Source organism: Lycium ferocissimum, chromosome 11 (genome assembly GCF_029784015.1).
Source record: "Lycium ferocissimum isolate CSIRO_LF1 chromosome 11, AGI_CSIRO_Lferr_CH_V1, whole genome shotgun sequence".
Lineage (NCBI taxonomy): Eukaryota > Viridiplantae > Streptophyta > Magnoliopsida > Solanales > Solanaceae > Lycium > Lycium ferocissimum.
The window spans coordinates 35,722,376-35,746,681 of NC_081352.1; the positions used below are offsets into that span (position 1 = coordinate 35,722,376).

The following is a 24,306-nucleotide window of genomic DNA, read 5'->3' on the forward strand; positions in this document are numbered from 1 at the left end:
GCTTACCAATATGTTGGTTTTAATGCCCTAGGGTTTGAGCTTCATGGATATCAAGAAACGGAAAGAACGTAGACCCACACGTGAATGGAAGTTCTACATACCTTAGTGCTCCAAAACTTTGAATTAAAGAAGCTTTGAAAGATTTCCAAAATCTTGAATGCTAAACCTTGGGATGGGTTTTCTTGAAAACCCTAGTTTTTGAATGATAATATCTTGTTTTGTTTTAAGTGTTTTGAGTTGGAATAATTAGGGAACTCATAAGGAAGAGGGTAGGAAGTGTTCCCCAGGGCTAAATTTTAATGATTTGAACTAGTATGGACGAATATATATCTTGTCCCGGAAAATGCAATTTACGTCCAACACTGTTCTTATTTTTTCGTAAACTGCTATACGGGTCGTATTTTGCGATATGGCACACCGCATCGCGTCTCTTCGGTAAAATGGCCATAACTCTTTGCACAGATGTTTGACCGTAAGATACCGTTGGAAATAATCAAGGAAGTTTTCTCATTCCAAACACGTTTTGAAATACTCAGTAAAGTGAAATACGGTCCGTATTTAACCATATGACTCAAATGTCAAATTCTCCTTGGTTTCTTTCTTTGACGGCACCGTTCATGGGCGTATAATACGCTTTCATATATCTAAACCGAAAAATCTCAAGCTTCTTTATCTGATTTTCTAAGTCTAGGATCGTGGTCAAAACTTTCATTAAAGGTACGAGGTGTTACACAAGATCTTTTGGCCTCTTACAATTTGAATAGAAGAAAATGACTTTTTCAGGTCTCTTATGTGTGTTTTTTAGATTTCTTATGTGTAAAAAAAATGAAGATCTCTTGCAAATGGGTCATAAAACCTTTTTTTTTTTTTTTTTTTTTTGCAAAAGGGTCATGAGACTAATTTTTTTTTGTAAAGTGCCAAATAATCGTTTCTCCTGTTTCTTTCTTTGAAGATGATATATAATGCTTTCATACTAATGACAAGCTTCTTAACTTTTGTATTTTCTTTATCTAAAACTGTTTTGAATTGCTTTTCTTGAGCTGATGGTTTATCGTAAATAATTTATCTACCTTCACAAGGTAGGAATAAGATCTGCGTATGCACTACCCTCCTCAGACTTGTGGGATAACATTGGATATGTTATTGTTGTTGTTATTTTGAAACTTATGTATAATGATATCATTCTCCACATTTTCACAAGCTTTAACAATTTAAATTTCATGTAACAGGTCGATTTAAACATTAACATTACATTTTTGTTAAATACATTAATGTATCATCTAGTATTATTTTAATACTATACAGGTCAAATTAACAAGTTCTTTAATTAGTGTGACGTTCAATAATTTTACCTTATTGAAGTGGGGTTGCTCAAATTTGTAAAGTTGGAAAGGAAATTTCCGCTTTTGAGGCTAGTTCTTTTCTTTTTGCTCCTTTTGTAGCGTATATTGAGCTGTGTTTTCCAGTGCTTCAACTCCTCCTCTTCTTCAATTCTTCTGTTCATTTTGCTTTTTCAGAGGAAGACAATGCTTAATTTTTATAAATCTAGTTACCAAAAAAATGATAAAACGAAAGTTATAATAACCTTGGGAATTAAATAAATAACCTTAAGGCAACGAGTCCTCCTAGCTATAAGAACTCATAAGCAAGGGCAACGCCAGTGTTTAAGTAACGAGTTCGATTGAACCAAATTCTATAATTGTTGAGAAGTTTATTTGTAATATACAAATTATTATTAATTAAGAACTTACTAGTTTTAAAAGTTAAATCTTAAACTCATAAATTTCAAATTCAAACTCCACCACTAACGTCTTAAGACATTTAGATGTATCATTACAAGTGTATATTTGATCATCTATCCTATGGAGTTCCGTTCGACAAAAGAATAACCTTTAACAAGATAAAAAATAACACGTTAAAAATATTAAGCTATTAACAGGTCACTAATAATGTTCATACAGTCATTAATATATTACTATAAAAAATTACTACTCCTCCTACTTTTGAAATGGGCGAATAGGAGAAGAAGACGAAAACGTAACAATCCTTAGCAACGTTATGTTGTATTGTTGTTCATTGGAGCCAAATAAGGAAATTTAAAATTTGAACTTTTAAAGCACGTATAGTATACGTTTTAAAAAATGGAACGCAAAATATTAAAATTTATTAATTATTTATATGTCACAAAGTCAAAGATCGATGGTCCAAATGTTTGTCGTCCGAGAGAGCGTCCCTTTAATTTGACTTTGTTGACAAAAAATAGTACCAGGTTTTTTTATTGGTAAAAAACCTTTTCCCAATCCCTCTCCTTGGACAAATTTTAAAAAAGAAGACACAATTAAACTGGAATTATTAGTTTGTAATTATTTCTTTGTATTCACGGTAATATTTTTTATTTAAATTTTTTACAGTAAGTGATAATGAACATATGTACGTGTTATTATTACTTCTTTAAATGAAAAAAATTGACAACATTTGGCTTACACCTTGTTTGGATGGTTGTTACCTATTATATTGAGTCGTATTATTACTTTAAATATAATGTTTGTCTTGATTATTACTTAAAGATATCGTTAAATTAATCATTATGTAATGACGAAAAGTCTCATTTTATGTAACGAATTTGGTATGATCGCATCGTTATCTTATTTTGTTCTCATTTTTTCCTTTGTTTATTATTTAATAATCCTATTTTATCTTCTATCCTACCTTTTCATACAATAACTCTACCATTCCCTACTTTTCTTTATAATATTATAAGTTTATTGTTTAGATTGTTTGTGTGTGACATATAACGACAAAAAATGATACAATCTATCTAAACGTTGTATTCATCAAAACAATACAGTAAAACACAATACAATACGTTATAAAACGATAATGTATAACAACAATCGAAACAAGCTACTATTAGAATTTCAATTTTGTTTACAACTTTTTATTAATAATTGTATTCAAATCAGCTTGCACGTATCAATTCATCTGCAAGATTGAGTGTTGGTCAAAGCAAATTTGACACTGTTTCTTCCATTATTAGTTAACTTTAGACAGCTAATACGTTAATTGTGGGAAAAAAAGACATGCACAAATAGACGAGTTAGAAGAAAGTGCGAAGATTTAACAAATCTAAAACTGGGACAGGCCATACCTAATCCTCCATCTATGTTGGAGATTAATCCGATTATCAGATGCCATTTTTACGTGATTGTTATCATGGCCTATCATATCCATCACACTGTGGCCCAATCTCCCCACATCAAACATGCCCCTCAGTAATTTTAGTCCTTAAATTCGTCAAATTTTAACACTTTTGATTTCTGTCCATCTTTCAATTAACGTTGTCAATTATATTTAATGGGAAGAATGTGTGAGCCTCACGTGAGCTAAGCTATCCAACATATAAGATATTTCACTCCCCATAAAAAACATAAAAGATTTCAGCAAATATCATCATTTAAATTTAAAGCTCTGTTTTAGCATTATAAGGCGGATGTGTGTGTTGATGAAGTTCAAGCGGAAATGAGAATTCAACTTGGTGATGTAATTAATCCTTGTTCGAATTCTTATATTGGATGATTTGACATCTGAGGGTGATTAATCTGAGCTTGGCGGATAAAGACCTAACTGCCGGAGGTTCTGAGTGTTAGAGAATACTATGGTGCCATTGCCTAAACAATTCCCATATTCTTCAAACTATATTTTAGAGTACCTTAATAAAAAGGTCCACGTGTTCCTTTATTATTAGTACCATGCTATACTGTCATATGAGTATTAATAATTAATCTATTAATTTCTTGTTAATTGTTCTTTATATTTGTCGTAGATTTGGGTTTAAATATAATGCAGCTACTGAAAAACTGTTAACATATCCAGAATATTATGTGGTGCATGGAGAAGAATACATAAAAGTGTAACCATTATTTCAGACCAAATGGATGTAAGGAATCTCCTTTTATCAGTCCTTTTTGTTTGATATTTAACGTGTCACTTTTTTCTTGGCATGTGCTTCGGTTAGCTTTAATCATGGAACATCATTACTGAAGAACGTGGACCTTCTCATTTTGACTGCATGTGAATGCTCCTACTTGTCCAGAAAGTTTCACAAAAGCGTTCCAACTTCCCATTTATTTTTCCTTTCTGGTGAAACTTCCTCTTATTCCTTGCTTCTTCTTTCCTTGTCTTTTGGTGTCAATTATCATCTCATTCATTTTTTCCCCCAACTATTACCTTTCGAAATTCACAGATCCGATTAGTTTAAATTTACCTACATATCTTATAAAGAATCTCTCCACCTTGGATTCGAAAAGAAGAATTTTAACACGTACTAATTATACCATATATATAATTACAATTAATTCTTTGCTTTTACGAAAATTTAAAAGTGTAATTGCCAGGAAATTAGTTAAAAGGGGTCTTTACAAAATGAATAGAGGTATATGACCCTCATATCACCCAATGCATACATGAACGATTATGAAATAACACAGAGGCCATCTGTTATATTTTGAACATGATCATTTAATCAATTCTGAAATTGCTCCCCTCAATCGCATTGAATTTTAGATAAACATGCCGAACTATATAATTACACCGAATCTAATTACAAGACAACCTTCCACAAAGACCCTAAAGGGTCATTTGGTACACGTTAGAGTTATGAAGGTATCAATAATACAAGGATTAGTTATGAGGGAATCTATATATTATTTAATGCAGAGATTAGTTATGAAGGGTTTAGTTATCCTTGTATAGTTATCCCACCTTCTATCATACATAACTAAAATAATACATAGATTCCCTCATAATTTACACATGTATTGGTTATGCGATTTTCTGAATTGCAAACTAATCACCGTATTAATTTTATACAAGAATAACTCACCTCCTAACCAACTACCAAACATGGTGGTATTAATGAGATTTAATACATGCATAACTCACCTCCAAACCAGCTACCAAACAACCCCTATGTTATCAGCTAGGGGTGCTTATCGGGCGATTCGGTTGAATATTTGCGCTTAACGGTTCGGCTTTTGGTCGGTTTGTAAAGGTTATCGGTCAATTATCGATCGGCTTATCTCTTAACCAACAAAGTCAACTAAGAAAAGGCAAAACCTAAAAGACTTATCGTTGAATCTGCTTATGTTATCGTTCTCGCTCATATTTCATACTTCAGGAAGAAATTTCTACAGATAATATAACGACAATAATTATTATGATACTTAGCGAGGTAGTATAAAGGAATTCACACTCATCATGCTTAGCACCTGCATGGGATTCAACATGAATCAAAGCATTGAATCTTTCATTGGAAGAAAGAAAAAATTTGCAGTGGTAATATATGATGAACCAAACCCCAAAAAATACCACTCAAACTCTCCAGTTTCCTGGATTGTGGAGACTGGAGATAGCCTCTCAATGAACAAAAAAAAATCCTGATTCCTGGAGAAAACTACGGCTGCAGCCTCTTCCACTCTTTAGAGTTTTAACATTTTAGGGTTTTTTTTTTTCTTAAGCAAGAAAAAAAAAAACATTTTAGGGTTTTTAACTTTCTAAAGTACTTATATATATAAAGGGTAAATGTAAATTTAACCATTCTTAACGGATTAAAGGTTTATCCCATAAGTAAATCGAGTAATCCATACCCCGCACCGTTAAGCCGTTAATTACAAATTTCAATCCGTTCACCAACTCCTAATCCGATAGTACGATACCAATAAGCCAATAAACCTATTTTACGATTGAGTTATCGGTTACGGTTTGATTTTGAACAACCCTAAGCAAGTAAATCTTATGAATGATATGCTTTAATTCTAGGCTGGAATAAAAAAGATGGGGGGAAAAGCCCAAAAAAAGTTGATGTTAATTTTGGGCTCTCGTGATGATCTTATTGGGCTCCCTAAATTATCTTGTGAAGTAGCTCCAGGCCCATCATGCACTCGGACAATACAATCTATAATTAGGGATTTGGTGAACCCCAAAACCCCCTTGTTACCATTTACAACTGTAGAAACAATTCCTTCCATCTCCGTCTTCGCGTAGCTATGGCGAAGAACAGAAACAAGAAAACGAAAAATGGTAAAGCTGCTATGGATGTCTCCTCTGACCAGGCCGTTACAAGTCCCCAGGGTAATTAATTAAGTACTCTAATTTTTTACTGTCTTCGTTAAAATTCTGTTAAAAAAAATTTCATTAATTTCTGTATGTTTATTACTTAATTTCAGCAATGGATACTTCAGAATCAGCAGCTCCGAAACCACATATAGGTGGATCACATAGGTTAGTTTTCTAATGTTCATATTGTGTTGTTTAAATACTTAAAATGATTAGTGAACTTTGTAGCTGTTTAGGGAAAAAATTGTTATGAAACAGAGTTTTGGGATGTGTTTGGAATGGCATGATTGTTAGAAACTTAGAATGCTAGTAATGTGACCAAATTCTTTTCTTTTTTGATGGTTAGTATTCAAATTGGTGTTATATTTAGTTTTGCAAGTACAATAAATATTTTATTTTGTGGTTGCTATTGTTTGAGCATTACTCTTTGTTTAACATATTATGGTTCCATGTTGAACAAGAAACTGAATGTTGTAACTTGGGGCTCTAGTTTGAGGAGTTTCTTTCCATCTGTTTCCTTGGATATATTTAAATAATCTATGTTCTCAGTGAGGCCAATTAGGATCAGAAAACTTGATAGATACTCGCTCTATATGTACCTGTCTAGATAATCTTATTTACCAAATGATTAAGGATTATTTGATTTGTAATATTCATTTGCTGGCACTTGCTCCAGTAGCACACTCATATAATAAAGTTCATGAAATACTAAACCATCCTTGAGACGGTTTAGGAAAAACTTTTTATCTAGCTAAGTTTGGCTGCTTTATATTCCTTACCTAGGGATTGTATTCCTCCTGTGATGTAACACATCAATTAGCCGTAAACTAGTATATTTGTCAAGAGTGGATAAAGATTGACTGTCAAACAGGAAAAAAGGCATCAATGAGCTAATTCCTACCTTATGAACATTGAGCATGCATGTAGAAGCATACTGTAGATATGTCGAACATATTTCAATAGTATGTTAGTTCACTAGCATGTTTGGGGAACAAGATTTGTTCACTGGCAATTTTACTTAAGAGTATGTGCTACTCATTGTTCCTTATGCTGTATGATCACAAGACATGAGTCTGAAATACCTAGTATAGTGTATATGCAGACTGCAGTATCCCGTATCATAGTAAATTTTGAAGACTATCATTTTTATTTTAATAACAAGCGGTTTGACGTGCTTCATAGGAATTACTAATATGATAAGATTGCATTACATAAGTTAGTTTACTTTGAATACATTTATTGTTTTTAACTTCATCGCTATGCATATGGTTGTACCATCTTTTTTGGAGAGCAATATATGCAGTCATGTATGTCATTGCCACTCCTTTACTTTTAGTTTTAGGTTGTTTCTCTTTCTAGCTGTACCAAATGCCAATACTATCGGTCATTCTGTGATTGTTATCCATTGGGACTTCCATTGTTCTTGCGCTCTATTGACTTTCTATGAGACAACATTATCTTACTCTTGAGCATGGAATAGGATAAAAAGAAAAAGAAATTTCTATAGTATGGCTATTTACATTTATTGAATTTCATTCCTCATTTTGGTCATTGTTGGCAATGGTCTGTTGAGGTCAAGTCGAAGTGATACAATTTCACATAGCTTCGGTAGCACAGGAAGGGCTCACTTTGCTAGGAAGATAAGTTGCGGAGATCATAAATGCTGGTCTTTGTCATCAGGATAAGGATTGTGATCTCACTGAGAAACATTCCTTTTGGTGTTCTTTTTTATTTTGGGTAAAGCGGTAATCAACTTTTGGTGATGGGATTTGTTGTTACAGCAGTGATACCCCTATTGAAGCTGTGTATATGTGCGATTGGTAATGGATTCACTTTGTTATTAGGTCGTGACTAAGATTGGCCCAATTTAGGGAGCAGTTCAATGGGAGGCGGATATAGATGGTACAAAGAGGCAGCTGAGATAACTCTGTACACAGCTAAGTTACTCGAACTCGGGTGCGGGTGTCCTATACGGGTGTGGATCTAGAGGTCGGATCCTTCATGATTTAAATTCTAAGATTCGGGGATACGATCCAGATATGGATACGGGTGCGGGGATTCGGCTAAAAATAATTGAAATATCTAAAAATAGAACTATAAAACGGAAAACATGAGGAGAAAATATTGATCAAGAGGAGAGTCCCGGAAGGAGATAAAAGGAAAAGGAGTGACATAGAATTTTCAATATACAAGGTATTCCATTTTCTTTAAGTCCATCTCAGCTTTTGTTTTGATTATAAAAATCATTGGATCTGTCCGGAATTTCTCCATTGATTTTGGTCAAAGTACCCAAAAGTGGTTGACCAGATCGGGTATGGATCCCATACCCACACCCATACCCATGTCGTGTCGACACGGGTGCGGCACCGAAAGTGAAGAGTCCGAGTAACTTAGGTACAAAGAATGGGGAGGGTGGAAGACTGGCCTTAAAAAGTTCTAGTGTCTATATCAGTTTTCTACTTAACTGTCATGTCGTAGTTTGTCTGGACATGATGAATTAGAAGTTACTGGTTGGTTACAATTTATTTGTGTTGTAGTTTCTCTTTCCGCTCATGTCATATGCTTGTGATTGCAGAAAGATGAAGGGAGTCCAGATGAAAAGGACGAAAAATGTCAGGAAAATGAAGGCCATTGCAAAGGCTATTTCAAAAAATGAGAAATTGGAGGAAAGAATCACGAAGACCGGAACCAAGATAGAGAGAACTAAAGATGCCAAAAAGTTATATGAGTGATTTGTTTTTGTGATTAACTATGAATGAGTGATGATTTTGTTCTCACCAAGGCGTGTCTATATAAGGGTTATCTCTTATTTCATTATACTATTGTCTACTTCTTTACCCAGGGCGTGTCAATGTTCTTGCATTTTCCAGAAAAATAACGAAAGCGTGCAAATACTACTAGAATTGAATGAAATGCCCCACCACGAGAAACAAACATATGCGGTGTGTGCTTGATCCAGTGGTATATTAACTTATTACGGGAAATATCTTATAAGGAGTTTGTGAAGTTGAATTTGAATCAAGTAATAGGCAGAGGCGGATTCAGGATTTAAACTCTATGGGTTCAACCTTAAGATTCTTAGTGCAAACCCGTCGTATTTTAAAAGTTATGGGTTCATGTCTACTATTTATTACAATTTTTATAAATTTTTACACATAAATTTATGTTCCGCGTTGAAATTGAACCCCCACCTAGCAAGTTAGATCCGTCACTGGTAATAGGTTAAACTCTCTTAAAATATCAACATTTTCTGCCTCCGGTTGAATATGTGGCAAAATGTTTGCATAACTTGTTGAGAGGCGCGTGGAAAATGAAAACAAGTCTTAAAATGAGTTCACTTGACACAATAAATTCATGTTAGTTTAAGGGGTTGCATGTTATATTCCTTCAAAGGTTATTTTATTACAAGTTCATGATAGTTCAAGGGGTTTTGTAAATGTCCAATAATTTAGGTATGTGACTAAGTACTAACAATGAAGTCTTTTTTTTTTTTTTTTTTTTTAACATATTCAATTGAAAAATGTCATTTGGACATGTATTTCACTTGAAAAAAGTTTAAATTTTTATGAGTGAAAAATATTTTTCAAACTTAAAAAATTCATGTTTATAAATTAACCAAAAAAGCAGTCAAACGTTGCAATTCCTTCCCCCATTTCCTTGCTCCTACCTTATGTAATTAAAAAAAATACATCATTTGAGTGTCCAAAACAGCACCCAAGTGTGTGACTGACAAAAGGAAACAAGTTCGGTGTACTTATGTGTTGGAACCCGCGACTTTTGTAGCACAAAAAAAAAAGTTGAACCAAACTAATACAAAAAAAAAAAAAGACCGTCGGTACGTTTCACGCACTAAATTTGTGCGTGAAAGGACCAAATTGCAAAAGGGCAAATTGGGCCTTTCACGCACGAATTTCGTGCGTGAAGGTAAAGTCCCCAATTCCTTCATTTCTCAATGGTTAGGAAAAGTTGCTTATGTACCACATGTTTCATGGATTTTTAATGCAATGTTAGTAACCTAGCCTGTTTAAACGAGTCAAACCAAAATGACTCAATAAAAAATTAAGTGGACTAAAATACCCCAATAAAAAAAAAAGTTACAAAATTATCTTTAGCGCAGTAAAATACTGCGCTAAAGCAGTTCACGGAGACGAAGCCATTAACTGCTTTAGCGCAGTATTTTATTGCGCCAAAGCATTTTTTTCTTTTTTTGCATAGCGCTATAGCTAGCACTAAAAAAAAAAAAATTGGTAAACTTTTTTTTTTTGCGACACTTAGTGTTTTTTTCATACTTTGACCAACGATTAGTCGTGTGTCAAAACAGATAGTAGGTTATTATATGAAAAAAACACTAAGTTTTTTCAAACAAAACTTACTTTGAGCACCTTTTCAACCCCTAAAATAACGATCCGAACGTCTACGTATCCTTGATGTATTAAGCCTACATTATTGTACGCAGAAAAAAATATCAGGTTCTATATAAAATATTGACGTTTCGGAATCTTGACACACGACTAATTTTTGTCAAAGTATTTTAAAAACACTAAGTGTCGCGAAAAAAAAAAAAGTTTACCAATTTTTTTTTTTTTTAGTGCTAGCTATATAAGCGCAAGAAAATATCGGCTATGCAAAAAAAGAAAAATTCTTTGACGCAAGAAAATATCGCGCTAAAGCGATTAATGGCTCCATCTCCGTGGAACGCTTTAGCGCAGTATTTTATCACTAAAAGATAGTTTTGTAACTTTTTTTATTAGGTATTTTAGTTCACTTAATTTTTTATTGAGTCATTTTTATTTGACCGTTTAAACAGGTTACTTACTGTTGCATTAAAAATCCATGAAACATGTGGTACATAAGCAGCTATTCCTAACCATTGAATGAGAAATGAAGGAATTGGGGACGTGTACCTTCACGCATTTAAATTCGTGCGGCGCGAAAGGCACTAATTTGCACATTTCAATTTGTATTTGGTCCTTTCACGCACAAATTTAGTGCGTGAAACGTCTAATGTTCTTTTTTTTTTTTTTTTTGGTATTAGTTTGGTTCAATTTTTTTTTTTTGTGCTACAAAAGTCGCCGGTTCTATGTGTTGTCCCGTAGATTTAACAAACTGTGAAAAGATAGGTGATCTGTATAGTATATGAAACAATAAGGGAAGTGTATGCTATAAGTTGAAACTGTAAGGAACCTATATGTAAATTCCCTTTAGAGAGAAAATTACACTGTATGCTAATTGGATCAATAATACAATCAAAATTGACACATTCTTTTAATTGTTACGAAAAATGACCCAAACTTTTTTCTCTCTCTATGCCTTTGTATATATTGGTATGAGTGTCTATATATATTTGAGCTTTTTTTATAATGTAAATTTAGGGCTATATTTTTACAATGCAATAATTTTTCTGAAATTTTCCCTGAAATAAACTACCCAGAAAAATGAAAAAAAGAAAATATCAACGTTCAATCGTCAGACCAAGCTCACTGCTTCTTCTTCTCCTCTCTCTCTAATGGCGTTCCAGCACAGGCCTTTTAGCACACTAACTACTTCTCCTCAAATGAAATTAGCTGTTGGTAGTTCTGGTTGCTACGAGCACCTTCGTCCTAACACTATTTCAAGCTTCAAGCATCTTCCACGAAGAATTCAGGGCAAGTAAATCCACAACTTTACTAGCAATTTTGCCTAAGTAGAAATTTATTTAATTTAATTATTCGTGAGGTCAATAGCTCGGAAGTTTCAGTTATTTAATTATTCAGGTGAATTCAAATGCTTCGTTAGAAGTTTTGATATACTTCCCTCTGTCCCATATTAGTTGTCCTGTTTCGCCTTTCGAGAGTCAAGTTAGAGTAATCTTCGGATCTAAACTGAATTAGATCAATTCAATTTAGATATTGAAACTATATGAAAAGTACTACAAGTTGCAGTTCTTTTCATATTAATATGGTGAAAAAATATATATCTCAAAATGTTGGTCAAAGTTTGTATAGTTTGACTTTTGGAAAAGGAAAGTGGGCAAGTGATATGGGACGGAGGGAGAATGTAGTTTGCTCCAATTCGACACAATAATGTCTGCCTTTTCTATTTTGATCCATAATAAACCAAGTGTGTTCTTCATTTGGTTATATCTGAATTCGACATTTCGCTGTTCATTCTTCTAGGTGTGCATTGCAATGTGGAGCCAAGTAAAATGCTTACCAGAAGAATTTCATCCAGCAAAGAAAAATCGAAGGATCTCCGTGAAGATGTTTTTTCTTTGTCAAAGGCTTGCACTAGTGCTCCAATTAGATGCACCATGTTCTCAAGTGCTGTCTTAGGTATTCTCCTCACATGATCTTGTTAATCATGAAAACTTTCCACTAGGGAGAGGTATATTGACTGAGCATTCTAGTTCAATTGCCAGGGATAATCATGTATGCTGTTTATGTCTTGCTCTTTGCTCTGTCTCTGTTGTAGTAACGCGTCCATAACTTGAGACTTAACTACTATAAAGAGCAACAGAATATAGAAGTCATATCAAATAGAAAATCCTACACTAAATTATTGCTAGAGGACTGCTGTATATGCCCCTGAAATGTAAAAAGCAGAAGCTTAGATAATGTCTTGACAAGACTTCTTCATCCTCTCAGATAGGGGCGGAGCTACATATTAGCTATGGCTTCGGACGAATCCATTAAATCTGTATAAATATTTGATTGCGAACACAGTAACTAAAATGAGCTATGAGTTCGGTGGCAAGTTCAGAATTCATAAACTTCATTCATGGCTCTGCTTCTGCTCTTGAAGCCCTGCAGTTCCTTTCCTTCCCGACAATCGACCGAGTGCCAATGGAGCAAATCTTTCCATATTCCTCAATGCCCTCGTCGCACATCTCCTCTCACTAAGCCATAACAAAGGCAAATCCCTTGCAGTTTAATCATGAGCCCTTCAATCCCAAACATGTTCGAAACTGCTTTGGCACTGGAGTAATAAATGACTGACCAAGTCAAAGATTGTAGCATGAAATTACTTGTGTACTGTAGTTTGGTTCGCATGATTGTCTTCATAAAATCAAATCTCCTCACTTACATTGGCCATCTTGAATGCCATTAAAGGAAGGTAGACTCACTTGAGTGTACCGACCACACTCAGAACTAACAACAACAACACTACTCAGAACTACTGATGCTTTTTTATCGTACCTTGCTTAAGTGGACTTGTAGCAGGAATCACTATTTCTGTTTCTTAACTTGATTACGTATAATATGAGCTGTTTCATAATTTTTCTTTTCAGAAAGTGCTTGTAGACTTGAGTTGTGACATCTGTTAGAGTCATTTAGTAGCATTTTGTTTTGGCTTTGATTAGTATGTCTTCTTTTCTGTTTAGTAAATGCTTGTGCATGTTTTAATCATTACCTTATGCTTTACCATAAGATAACACTAATTATCTGTCTTCACATTTAGCAGCAAATTTGGTTGCAACACATACTGCAAATGCTTTGACTATGGATAACATGATGGTGAGAATTCCTTCGTCAACCTTAAGTGTCTTACTTGTTGTTTGGTGCCTGTTGTCTCTCTAGCCAGGGGAAGAGGGTGCTTTGTCGATTTGTTCCATATATCCATGGGCTATTAGGCTTTTCTAAAACCATCAGGCAGATGATAACATGAGATGAACTATGCAGCATCTGTTTGATCTATGCGTCCCTTTCTTTCTTCTGTTCTTTCTGTTCTCACGACTCTCAAATTTATGTTTCATTTACTAATTATGTGGATGTGTATTTTTGTCTGCCCTGTTGCCCCTGAATTGAAGAAATGGTTCTTTTCTTACTACTCTGTTCTGGTTACTTGCTTTATGAGATAACATTTACTGAAATAGCAACAACAGTTTAGAGTAGAGGAGTTCATAGTGAACTTCCTCCTAGATGTTCTCTTGAGAAGCTACATTTCTAGTACTACTTTCTGCAGCGGTTTGTACGTCTATTGCTGGCTTAGAGGGAGATTTGTACTTAACAGCTTTATTGGAATGATATGTGGAAATTTTAGTCTTTTATATACCAGTGTTAAAGATGACACGTTAGTTTGGTGCTTGATTACATAAGACATGAGACCCTTGTTCAAACCTTAACAATTTGAGGGGAGCTGATGAAACTATGTACACTTTGGATGGCAATTCGGCCGGGTATCGAGCTAAATGTCTTATTCTGGCTAGCAACATGTTGATGAAGCCACTAATACTCTGCACTATGGGCCCAATAGATTTGGATCTTTCTGATGTTTAATTGCATTTTGCTGGACCCATTTTTGTGATTTTTTGCTCTTTGACCCAGGTATTCATTTGTTAGTGGAATGAATGTCACATAAAGCAGTGGTAAAAGTGTCAATTGGTTATATGCTGAGGGAACTGTACCTGTCTTCATTGGTGTCAGGATATTTCTAGTGCTGTCTATACTTTAGCTGATGGAAGCATCGGAGATCTTTTTGGTGGCCTTCTGTACTCTGCGGGTCAACAAGCCAATGAAGCTGTTCAGGGCGAGTTGACTGTTCTTAGTTTTACTAGGTCTGAATCTTATATCATGAAAGTTTCATCTGGTACTGATAGAATGCATTCGTAAAGTTTTTGTGCTTCTGATTCTAAGACTTTCCTCCTTGCAGTTTAGCCACAATTTTTGGTGCTGGGCTTGTAACTAGTCTTTCACCTTGTACACTCAGCGTATTGCCTCTGACCCTTGGTTATATTGGTAGGGACTTGAAGTTAAATCTTTGCTCTCTAGATATGCAGCATATGGTCTCTCTTCTCTGACCTTATTTTACGTTCTTTGGAAATGATCAGGGGCATTTGGCTCTGGGAAAAGCCGTGTAGCGGTAAAAACCTTAATCTTAAATTTAACTTTTTGTTGTTTGTTCTTCGTCCTTTCACTTTTGATGTGAATAGTTTGCAATGAAGAAACTTAAATTACAGATCATCCAAAATATTTTACCAGGTTCACATGTGAATCCTTTAAGGGGTGAATGGTATTTGTTTCATAAATCTTGATGGAGAGTATGTGTATGATTTCTTTATGATAAGCTTCTATCTCAATTTCCATTTTGGGACACATAAAAATGTTTGGCACCGTTCCAGATTTAAATTCGTCTAACTAATCAAATTTAAGTATTTAAAAAATGTTTATTTGCTTAGTTTTTGGTTTAACATGGCTAGTATAAATTCCACTTTGATGCCATGTTTGACTTCCTCATCTCATTACACAACTTGTAATGGCCCTTTACTTTTGGTTGTAGCTCTCTCCCAGCGTCTGCTTTTTGCTGGCATGCATCAATAAAAGTTACAGTTTACTTATAAAAAAAGATAGTTAGATTTGAACTTTGAATTTGATGTTTTCTCCATCAAACTAACTTGTCAATCGGTACTTCTATATTTCTACTACTGTTTATACAGAAGTCAAACTAATACCTTGTACTCCATGTCCAGCTAAAAGGAGTCATAGAGAATATGAAAGGAGTACTAGAAAGTACAAAAATTGTTGTTTCTATGGAATTCTGCATTTTCCACTTGAAAACCTACTAGGGATAGTGCTAGTTCAATTTTCATTGTTCTCACTTAGGCTATCCTTGTGGACAGGTTGTTGGAGATTCAATTGCATTTGCACTGGGATTGGCAACCACACTAGCATTATTGGGTGTTGCAGCTGCATTTGCTGGAAAGGCATATGGGCAAGTAGGACAAGGACTGCCAGTGGCAGCTTCCTTTTTAGCTATTGCTATGGGGCTAAACCTGTTAGAGGTAACTAGATATGTTGAATGCTTCAACAGTCTGGTAATACCCTTTTGATTATTCCGTCCATAATTCAAAAGGGAAAGTCAATTCACCAGAAGTTGGGTAGCTTTATATATTAGCATGTCTTATGTTTCAACTTTTAACTAATAGAGATAACTGAATGATATTGTCATCATCCTTTGTGAAAACACTTACAATTATGTAATTGTACACAAGAAGCACTATTTGCTTTTTTCCCCTGGACTCTTTTTTTGAGATGGTAACAAGCTGTATTATAATCAAAGGGGGCCAGAAGGCCATAGTTACAAGGAGGCTAATAAAAGCTACACAAAATATCAAACTAGTGTCTCCGTGTCATCGATGTACTTTTCTTTACACCAAAAATACAAAAGTCGAATACAATTAAGCTTTATCTTCTGGATAGGATTACTTTGGTTCCATGCTAATACATAATTACTTGTGGTCTTCGTGCTATGACAATGCTGCAGGTAATAGAGTTACAACTTCCCTCATTTTTTGACAACTTTGATCCTCGCTCAGCTGCTGCTAGCTTTCCTTCAAGTAAGTGGCTATTACTATTGCCCTACACTCTTGTTAGGACATAATCTCTGTTTGTTTGGGTATGGGAATGGTCTCAATGAGCCAGATATAATGATTTGACATTTTATACATTTGATTGCCTAGGTGTTCAAGCTTATTTGGCTGGTCTTACATTTGCATTAGCTGCATCACCATGCAGTACACCAGTCCTCGCAACCTTGCTTGGCTACGTTGCTACTTCTCGGGTACTACAAATTTTGACTTTTCGGTTCTCAGGATGATGAAATGATTCTTCTCTTTCCATTCTTTGGAAAGGGGGTCTTCCAAGTAAAAAGTGAACCTACAAGAAGCACCAGCATATAACCATCATCTGGTCATTTGCTTAATCTTTTAGGGAGTTATTATGTCATTAGGATTTCTTTCAAACAGAAGTATCTTATAATGCATGCCTTAAATCAAATAGTTCAGCACCCGGCTTTGACCATTAGAATTGTGCAGTATCTTTACATGTTATTTATTTTGGCTTTAACAGGTTGAATATAAATAGCTTGTTAATGATCTTCTATAACAGGATCCATTTATTGGGGGCAGCTTGCTGTTGACATACACAACGGGATATGTTACCCCCTTACTTCTTGCTGCTTCTTTTGCTGGAGCATTGCAGGTATTTCATACTATGTTCCAAATGATTGTTATTATGACCAGCAGCTTTTAGATGGTCAATGGACCTCATGTTGCAGCATCCGCATTATGGAGCTTTACATTTTAGGCTAATAGAAAGACATTGTTTTAAGGGTACTTTCTCCAATTCAACGCCACTCATCCTGCTTTCTGGTCTTCTATCATGTTCCCTAAAGATACCCGCTCTGCTCATGTACAAGAAAAAAGAAATATGTTTGATAGTCGGGGTATATTATAGCTTAAGTTTGCTGTTGTCTGCCTAGAATTGTTGCTTGCAAATGTTATTATAATTCTTTCAAGCACTGAACAACTGTACATATGTCATTTGCAGAGTATACTTTCATTCCGCAAGTTCTCAGCATGGATCAATCCAATCAGGTAATTAATTGTCTGTGAAAATTAATGGCACTATTAGTAAGAACTATTAGTAAGAGAGAGCTTAAATCTCTTCTGCTTCAGTCATTTCATCTACATTCTTTGAGTACTCAGCTAGATATTTGCCTGCTTAATCATTTATTTTGCAGTGGTGCGCTACTACTTGGTGGGGGTGTCTATACCTTTCTCGACAAGCTTTTCCCGGTGACAATGGCTATGTAGGCTAATCAGCTATTCACATAGCAACAAGTGGATCGGGGATGAGCTTACCTGCTTTTTCTCAATTTTTGAGCTGCTTATGCTCAGGCAAAACTCCATTGAGATACATAGATCACAAGTTCCAAACCAGTTAGCAAGCAAAGGTACGGCGTGTTCACAGAATTTCCACTCCTGCAACAGGTTGTAGAAAGGTAGAACATGTTGATTGATGCCATACTGGATACATCTTTCAATTGAAAATAAGAAAAAATAGAAATTATGTATGTGTGAGAATGTAATATCCATGATACCATTTGTGTAAATAGATAAAACTGTATGACCAGTAGAACCTTTTAATGAAATATAATTCGTTGTGTTAATCCACTTGTGGGATTATACTGGGTATGTTGTTTTGTCTTCTAATATAAGATGGATTCCATGCCCACTCATAATATTCTTGCCGTTTAGACATCAATGTATCTGAGACTCTTGAAGTTAGAAATATTACTTCATTCTTCTAATTTAAAGAGTGAAAACTCCTAGTAAAGCTATAACTCATCTTACACCATGGTCTGAAGAGCTATCTCTTCAATTTCATAATCAACTTTAAGAATTCTGCATGAGTATGACAACAGCAAAAAACATTTATTTCCTTATTTTTGGGGAATTTGTTCTACTTTAAAGATATAAAGAAATCAATATTCTTTCGTCCTAGTTTAAGTATCATAAGTTTTTTTTTTTTTTTTGTTATTGTAAAGCAAACCAATTTAAGGGTGACATTTTGCCAAAATTCTTTATACTTAATTAGGAAAACAGTGGTACTTATTTTTATTAGGATGACATATGAGCAAATACTAAGTTTTGGCAGCCAAAAAAAAAAAAAAAAAAACAAGTACATCAAGAATAATTTGATTGAAGAAAGGAAATAGTAATAATTAAGAAAGAGATGGGATGGAGCTTCATGACTGCATCACAAGTATGGGTTTGACAGCGTATGGTGGAGATGGAGACATATGGAGATTGGCTTTGAATGCAATGCTTTAAATGAAGAATGGGGGATCTGCAAACAACTTCTTGGACTAGCAGTTCTACAGATTTATTCGACATTCATAGATTCAATGTTGTAAAATTCTTAATAAAAATCTTCATATTTCAAATGACACCCAAATTTGGGTAGTCCAATTTTGTCAATCACAGACGGTTTGGCCAAGGTTTTGAGAAGTAAAAAAATACTTATGTTATGTTAGATAGTTGAGCTGTTTGGCTAATCTTTTAGAAAAACAAGTAAGTGGTTTTGAGTAATAGCAAAACTTGAAAAACAAATACAGTAACTTTCTTCAGAAGCACTTTTAGAATCTTGATTAAGTCCATATTACTGGTCCTATATTAGTAAACGTGTTTTTTAAATTAATTAAGCATAGATAACTACTACTCAAAAATATCGTTTCAAAAAGTATTTTTTAAAATAAGCCGATTTTATAAGTTTAATCAAATTGGTCATGAGTTATATTTTTGGAGAAAAAGAATCATATTATTATTGGAAGATGGACTTGAAGGGGGTGGGTGGTATGGAAATCTGAGCTAATTTCATAAACAATTTATTTTTAGATCAAGTGAGGACAAAATAGCGTATACTATAAGAGAGACAAAACTAATGGAGGTTTTTCTGGAGTCAACTCTCTGTTTCAACTTCTTTTTTTCTCCCATTAAACATATAGTGAGTCATTTTGGCAAGTTGTCGACTCCATCAGCCAAACAAAATGATGCCTTTTTCTCCAAGATATCAGTTTGTTGTCTTTAAGATACCAACATGTTACAATACATTTTAAGAACAGCCAAGGCTTTATGAGACTTACTTTTGCCCTCATCGTAAATTTAATCCAAAGCTAAACGTCTAATAAAAGCATTCATCAACGCAGGGCGGATCTAGTCCTTCAGGGACGGGTTCATCGTGGAACACATTATTTCCGATATAGAGTATAATATACATGTGAAAATTTTATTAAATAAGGTGAATTCTATTGGATGTATGCCAATAGAACCTCAATAACCCTATTAAAATCGACTATATATGAATCTCATCATCCATACATAACGAATTGATGATATATTCATATCATAATGAACAATAAGAACTAATATATTGATCCGAACTTATAATTTTAAAAATACAACAAGCTCAGTACTGAAAACTTGAAGGATCAAATCTATCTAAAATTAAAATTCATGACTCGACAATTGTAGAAAGTCTGACATTGATATTCAATATGCCAGATTGATCTTACCTTAAACTGATAGTAAAAGGGGAGGATTTACCCAACTTGTAACAAAAGACAAGATCCGTCACTGAAGGTCCACGGAAGGAAGAGTTAGTATTGCAACCAACATATTGATGAGAAATGAATATTGATACGAAATGAATTTTGAGGTTAGATCAATCTCAAAAGCTTAGCTCAAAAGGAAAAAATTTTCAAGATCGGTTGTGAGACATCAACACCCCTTGTACTGTTGTACATGCAGAACTGAACAGCTAAATCGTGTATATTATAACATGAAACATAGCAATAAGAAATTAATCTTGGGCTTAATTCAACATTAAAAAAATAAAAATTGCTCAAGATCATATAAGCCTATTTTCCCTCCCACAACCATGTGAATTTCAACAAAAAATATTTCCTTCTTTGTCTGACCGAGAACACGTTGCTCGATCATATATTAAAGCCATATAATTGCATAATGTCCAAATGAAAGAAATAAAAAAATTCCTTACAACTCAAGCTTTCACTTGATCTATGTCCTATTAATTTGTTGGACTTTTTCGATGAAACCAAATTGGCATAAACAACAGAAGGAGATAAGGAGGAACAAGAACTATATTCCCTTAGATGGTAAAAACAAAATCCTTTCGCTATAGCCATATAAAACATGAAAAAGAGAGAGTCTCTCTCCGTTTATGTGCAAAAAAAAAACATTATGTGAAAACTGCTAATGTGAGCCCCGATTGATCATCTCAGTATACTGTTGCAACGACTGTTGCCTCTGCAACCTCATATCCTCATTGAACTTCTTTATAAAAGCTTCAACTCGCCTGTTTAGCTCATCTTGACTCAACGACGGCTCTTTCTTAAGTTTCCCTGAACCAGGTGATGGAGTCAGTAACGGCGAATCAGGGGTGGTATGGTCATTGAACGTCTCAGATTTCTTCATCTTCTGTTGTGGTGGGGTAACAACCGGGTTCCGACCACCGTGTGTCTCCCACGTGTCAGATTTTCTTAAGTGCCTCGTCAGCGGCATTGCTCGTCCCTCTGTTATTGTCTTCCACGTACTCTCCAGCGTGTCTTGCCGTTTAGGCTTTGATACTCTCAATGCTCCCTTTCCACCTGTATCACCATATCCAGTCAGTCACTTAATTATCCAAAAAATTTAATCGTAGATGATAATTTCATCAACTAATATAAATTTATTATGGAAAATTTCATTGAGAGAAGAAATCAGCCAAGAAAAGAAAAACGGGTCAACAACATCATAATGTATTTAAGAGATTACGATTAAATTACTTCCTTCGTCCTATCTTAATTGTTGCTTTTGCTCAAAAATTTGTCCCTGAATAATTGTCATATAGAAATATAAAATTAACAATTAACAATTATTTTCAACTATACACTTTAACATTACAAAATTATTCTCTTTAAAATTTTAAAATGGGACGGACGGCGTATAAATTACATATAAAAATTATGTCATACATCCATTGTTTATTAAACATAAGAGGATCAGTAAACAACAAAGCTATTCCGTTCGTCCCAAAATAAGTGTATTCTTTTCCTCGAAAGTTAACAAATCTTCAAAAGATAATAAAAATTTAAAAGTTATAAAATTAATCAAAAAGTATTACTATAAGTTGTAGTCTATTAATGTTAATATAGTGAAAAAACAATTTTGAAATGCTTCCAAAATTCACATAATCTAGATTCTAAGAAGAGAAAAGCCATAAATAATTTAAATGAAATACTTTAACGGTTATGGATGATGAAGCAAAAAAATGGATATATACGACTATTGTTAGGCTTTATCGTTTAGAATTGTGAGCACAGTGAGGTGGCAAAATCAGTAATTGAGTTATGCAATTTTAAAGTCATGTCTTTGTCGTTTTCCTTAACCACCACCGTTTCTAAGGGATTATTATTATCAGCTTTACAGACACCAAATCTGTGATCCATTTTGGTAATAAGCTGCCCCATAGACCATAAAGGAAAAAGCGTTATTAACTAAGTAGGAATCTCATGACTACACCTAATTTAAAATTATTTAAAATTTAAGTGCTTTTGTTGAGGACCACTGGCTTTTACAATCTGACAAGTGACAAGCACCTAATTATCCACTAGCCGCCTAACTCCAACGGTAACAAAATTTGAACCGCAAGTTACCGTTATCGACGAATTTCGCCGGACATGAAAATCAAAATTAAGGACTTATTCAGAACATACTCACTGTTCCGATTAGTGGCCAAGCTATACTTCAGTTTATCGATTCAACAAAATCAGTAATTCTAATTCAAATCTTATATTTGTGCTATAAAAAAAAAATCATCCATTATGCAGATTTATTCAAAAAAATTGACATTTCTAAAATTTAGAACACTCAAAACTCAAAATCCTGACTCCGCCTTTAATTCCCACGGCCTACTTGTTAGTCTGACTGAGCTGATATATACACACATACTGTAGAGGGGAGTCAGGATTTGAAGTTTGTGAGTTCAGAATTCTAATTCGTTTAAGTTACTGATTCTAACGTAACAATTTATACATATTTAATAAATTTTTCAAGACAAATGTAGGATATCAACAAGTGAATTCGGCCGAACCTGCAAATACTAAGCTGGCTCCGCCAGAGATATAAATTGACAAAAAAAAAAAAAGGAAATTACCTTCGGGAGTGGATTTGCCATTTTTACGGTGACTAAATCTGGCTGAAGCAGGAGGCCTCTCGGACGAGTAATCTATAGAGTCCTGTCTCATCACCGGCGCCCGATAAGATTTCGAGATTAATACATCGACATCTTTCTCAACAACAACTTCTTTAGGCTCCTGATAAGCAAAAGCTTTATCGTTCTCCAATATACGTACATCCACATCATCGTACGGATTAACTTCTGGAACTTTCTCAACCTTCGCATCATAAACACCAGCAACAGGATACTCGTAAACCATCGGTCTAGACTCAACCACCTGATGTTTGAAACATAATTTAAAATAGTAAGAAATCAAAATCGATTAACATTTTTCATGTCTAGTTAGAATTTATTGTATAGGACACATTTTATCATGAGAAAATTTCACTTTTTTTACACATAAAATTCTTTTCTCACTTTCAATACATTCAAACAAGCCAAATATTATTTACACAAAAATTAACCAACCACAACTCCAACTTCAATTTTTTTTTTAAAAGTTCCATATTATATTCATAATATATTCCATACACCATAAACAGCAATGCTGCTAGCTATTTTCATAACTAGATATATTATTATGGAGATTGCAGAAAACATTCAAAGATTTATGAGTTTATAAATAAAATATTTTCCTTCACCTGATTCTTCAAAGCGACACCATTCAAGTCATTCATGACCGGTGAATAGTATTCCGTTACTGGCCTTACATCCTTAATGGCATTAAACTGAGCCAAATTTTCCGGCGAAACAACCGGAGATGAGTTCTCATCATCGAGCTTGTTCTGCAACTTTGAAGAAGCTACAATCGTAATGATAATGCAGTTAATGACGAGGTATAAATACGGAGGTTTAAGCCATGAAACAACGCCTTTCCAAATAGACGGAACTTCACTAACGGCGAAATCAGTTACAGCAGGTGCAGAGATTTTTAACATAATAGCAGCAGATAAAACTGTAGTTGAAATTAGGAAAATTTTGATGGATAAGATGGAGCTACTTGAACTTTGAAATAAAATCGCCATTTTTGAGGTGTTTTCAGTGTTTTGGTTTAAGACTTGTTGTTGGGAGAATAACCAAATGAGAGTGAAGGGTCAAGGTACAGGCTTTATGATATGCAGATAAATGAACCGTTACTTATATATATATACACTCATTTTTCCTTTTTGTTTTCCATTTTAAATTTTTGGTATTAGACCGTGAAAACTGTGGAAAGGTCCTTAGGCTTACGCAAAGATGACAACTCATTTCGAACTAATTTTAGGTTTAATCAGTATAACAAGGTACTTAGTGAGTGCAACTTAATAAATTATTTCTGAATTAAATTTCATATTAACAATATAAATTTTTTTAAATTAAGTACTACTCCCTTTGAGTTCAACTTAATAAATTATTTCTGAATTAAATTTTATATTAACAATGTAAAAATTGTTTAAATTAAGTACTACTCCCTTTGTTCACTTTTACTTGTTTACTATTGACTTCGTACGCTCCTTAAAAATTAATAAATGAATACCATACTACACATATTAATTGGTGTATAGTCTTAATAGACTTGGAAAATAATTTCTAAATGAGTAATTACAGTAAGACCTCTTTATAACAGCATCGACATAAAACGCCACCTCTCTATAACAACCCAGTTTTTACGAACCAATTTTTTATGTTATGTTTTACTTATCTATAACAACATCTT

General features: G+C 34.1%; 3 protein-coding genes across 4 annotated transcripts; 2 read left to right on the plus strand and 1 right to left on the minus strand.

Moving 5' to 3' along the window:
* Nucleotides 1-6,017: 6,017 nt before the first annotated feature.
* On the plus strand, nt 6,018-8,849 carry LOC132036749 (uncharacterized). Its single transcript, XM_059427131.1, has 3 exons — nt 6,018-6,129; nt 6,225-6,279; nt 8,690-8,849. The coding sequence occupies exons 1-3, from the start codon at nt 6,045-6,047 to the stop codon at nt 8,844-8,846; spliced, it is 297 nt and encodes a 98-aa protein (XP_059283114.1). The 5' UTR covers nt 6,018-6,044; the 3' UTR covers nt 8,847-8,849.
* Nucleotides 8,850-11,620: 2,771 nt separating this feature from the next.
* Nucleotides 11,621-18,043, plus strand: LOC132038290 (cytochrome c-type biogenesis ccda-like chloroplastic protein). The gene is made up of 13 exons (XM_059428977.1): nt 11,621-11,763; nt 11,924-11,951; nt 12,215-12,425; nt 13,552-13,607; nt 14,517-14,647; nt 14,743-14,828; nt 14,921-14,952; nt 15,710-15,871; nt 16,354-16,426; nt 16,550-16,650; nt 16,977-17,069; nt 17,418-17,464; nt 17,611-18,043. Exons 1-13 carry the CDS (start codon nt 11,621-11,623, stop codon nt 17,681-17,683), a joined length of 1,236 nt encoding a protein of 411 aa, XP_059284960.1. The 3' UTR covers nt 17,684-18,043.
* Nucleotides 18,044-20,514: 2,471 nt separating this feature from the next.
* LOC132037190 (uncharacterized) lies at nt 20,515-23,709 on the minus strand. Of its 2 annotated transcripts, none has more exons than XM_059427664.1 (3): nt 23,321-23,709; nt 22,587-22,887; nt 20,515-21,039 (listed from the first exon to the last, which is right to left on the minus strand). In XM_059427664.1, exons 1-3 carry the CDS (start codon nt 23,633-23,635, stop codon nt 20,645-20,647), a joined length of 1,011 nt encoding a protein of 336 aa, XP_059283647.1. In that variant the 5' UTR covers nt 23,636-23,709; the 3' UTR covers nt 20,515-20,644. The 2 variants fall into 2 exon arrangements, with proteins under 2 accessions (XP_059283647.1, XP_059283646.1); XM_059427663.1 differs by having other exon boundaries at nt 23,252-23,709.
* Nucleotides 23,710-24,306: the final 597 nt, after the last annotated feature.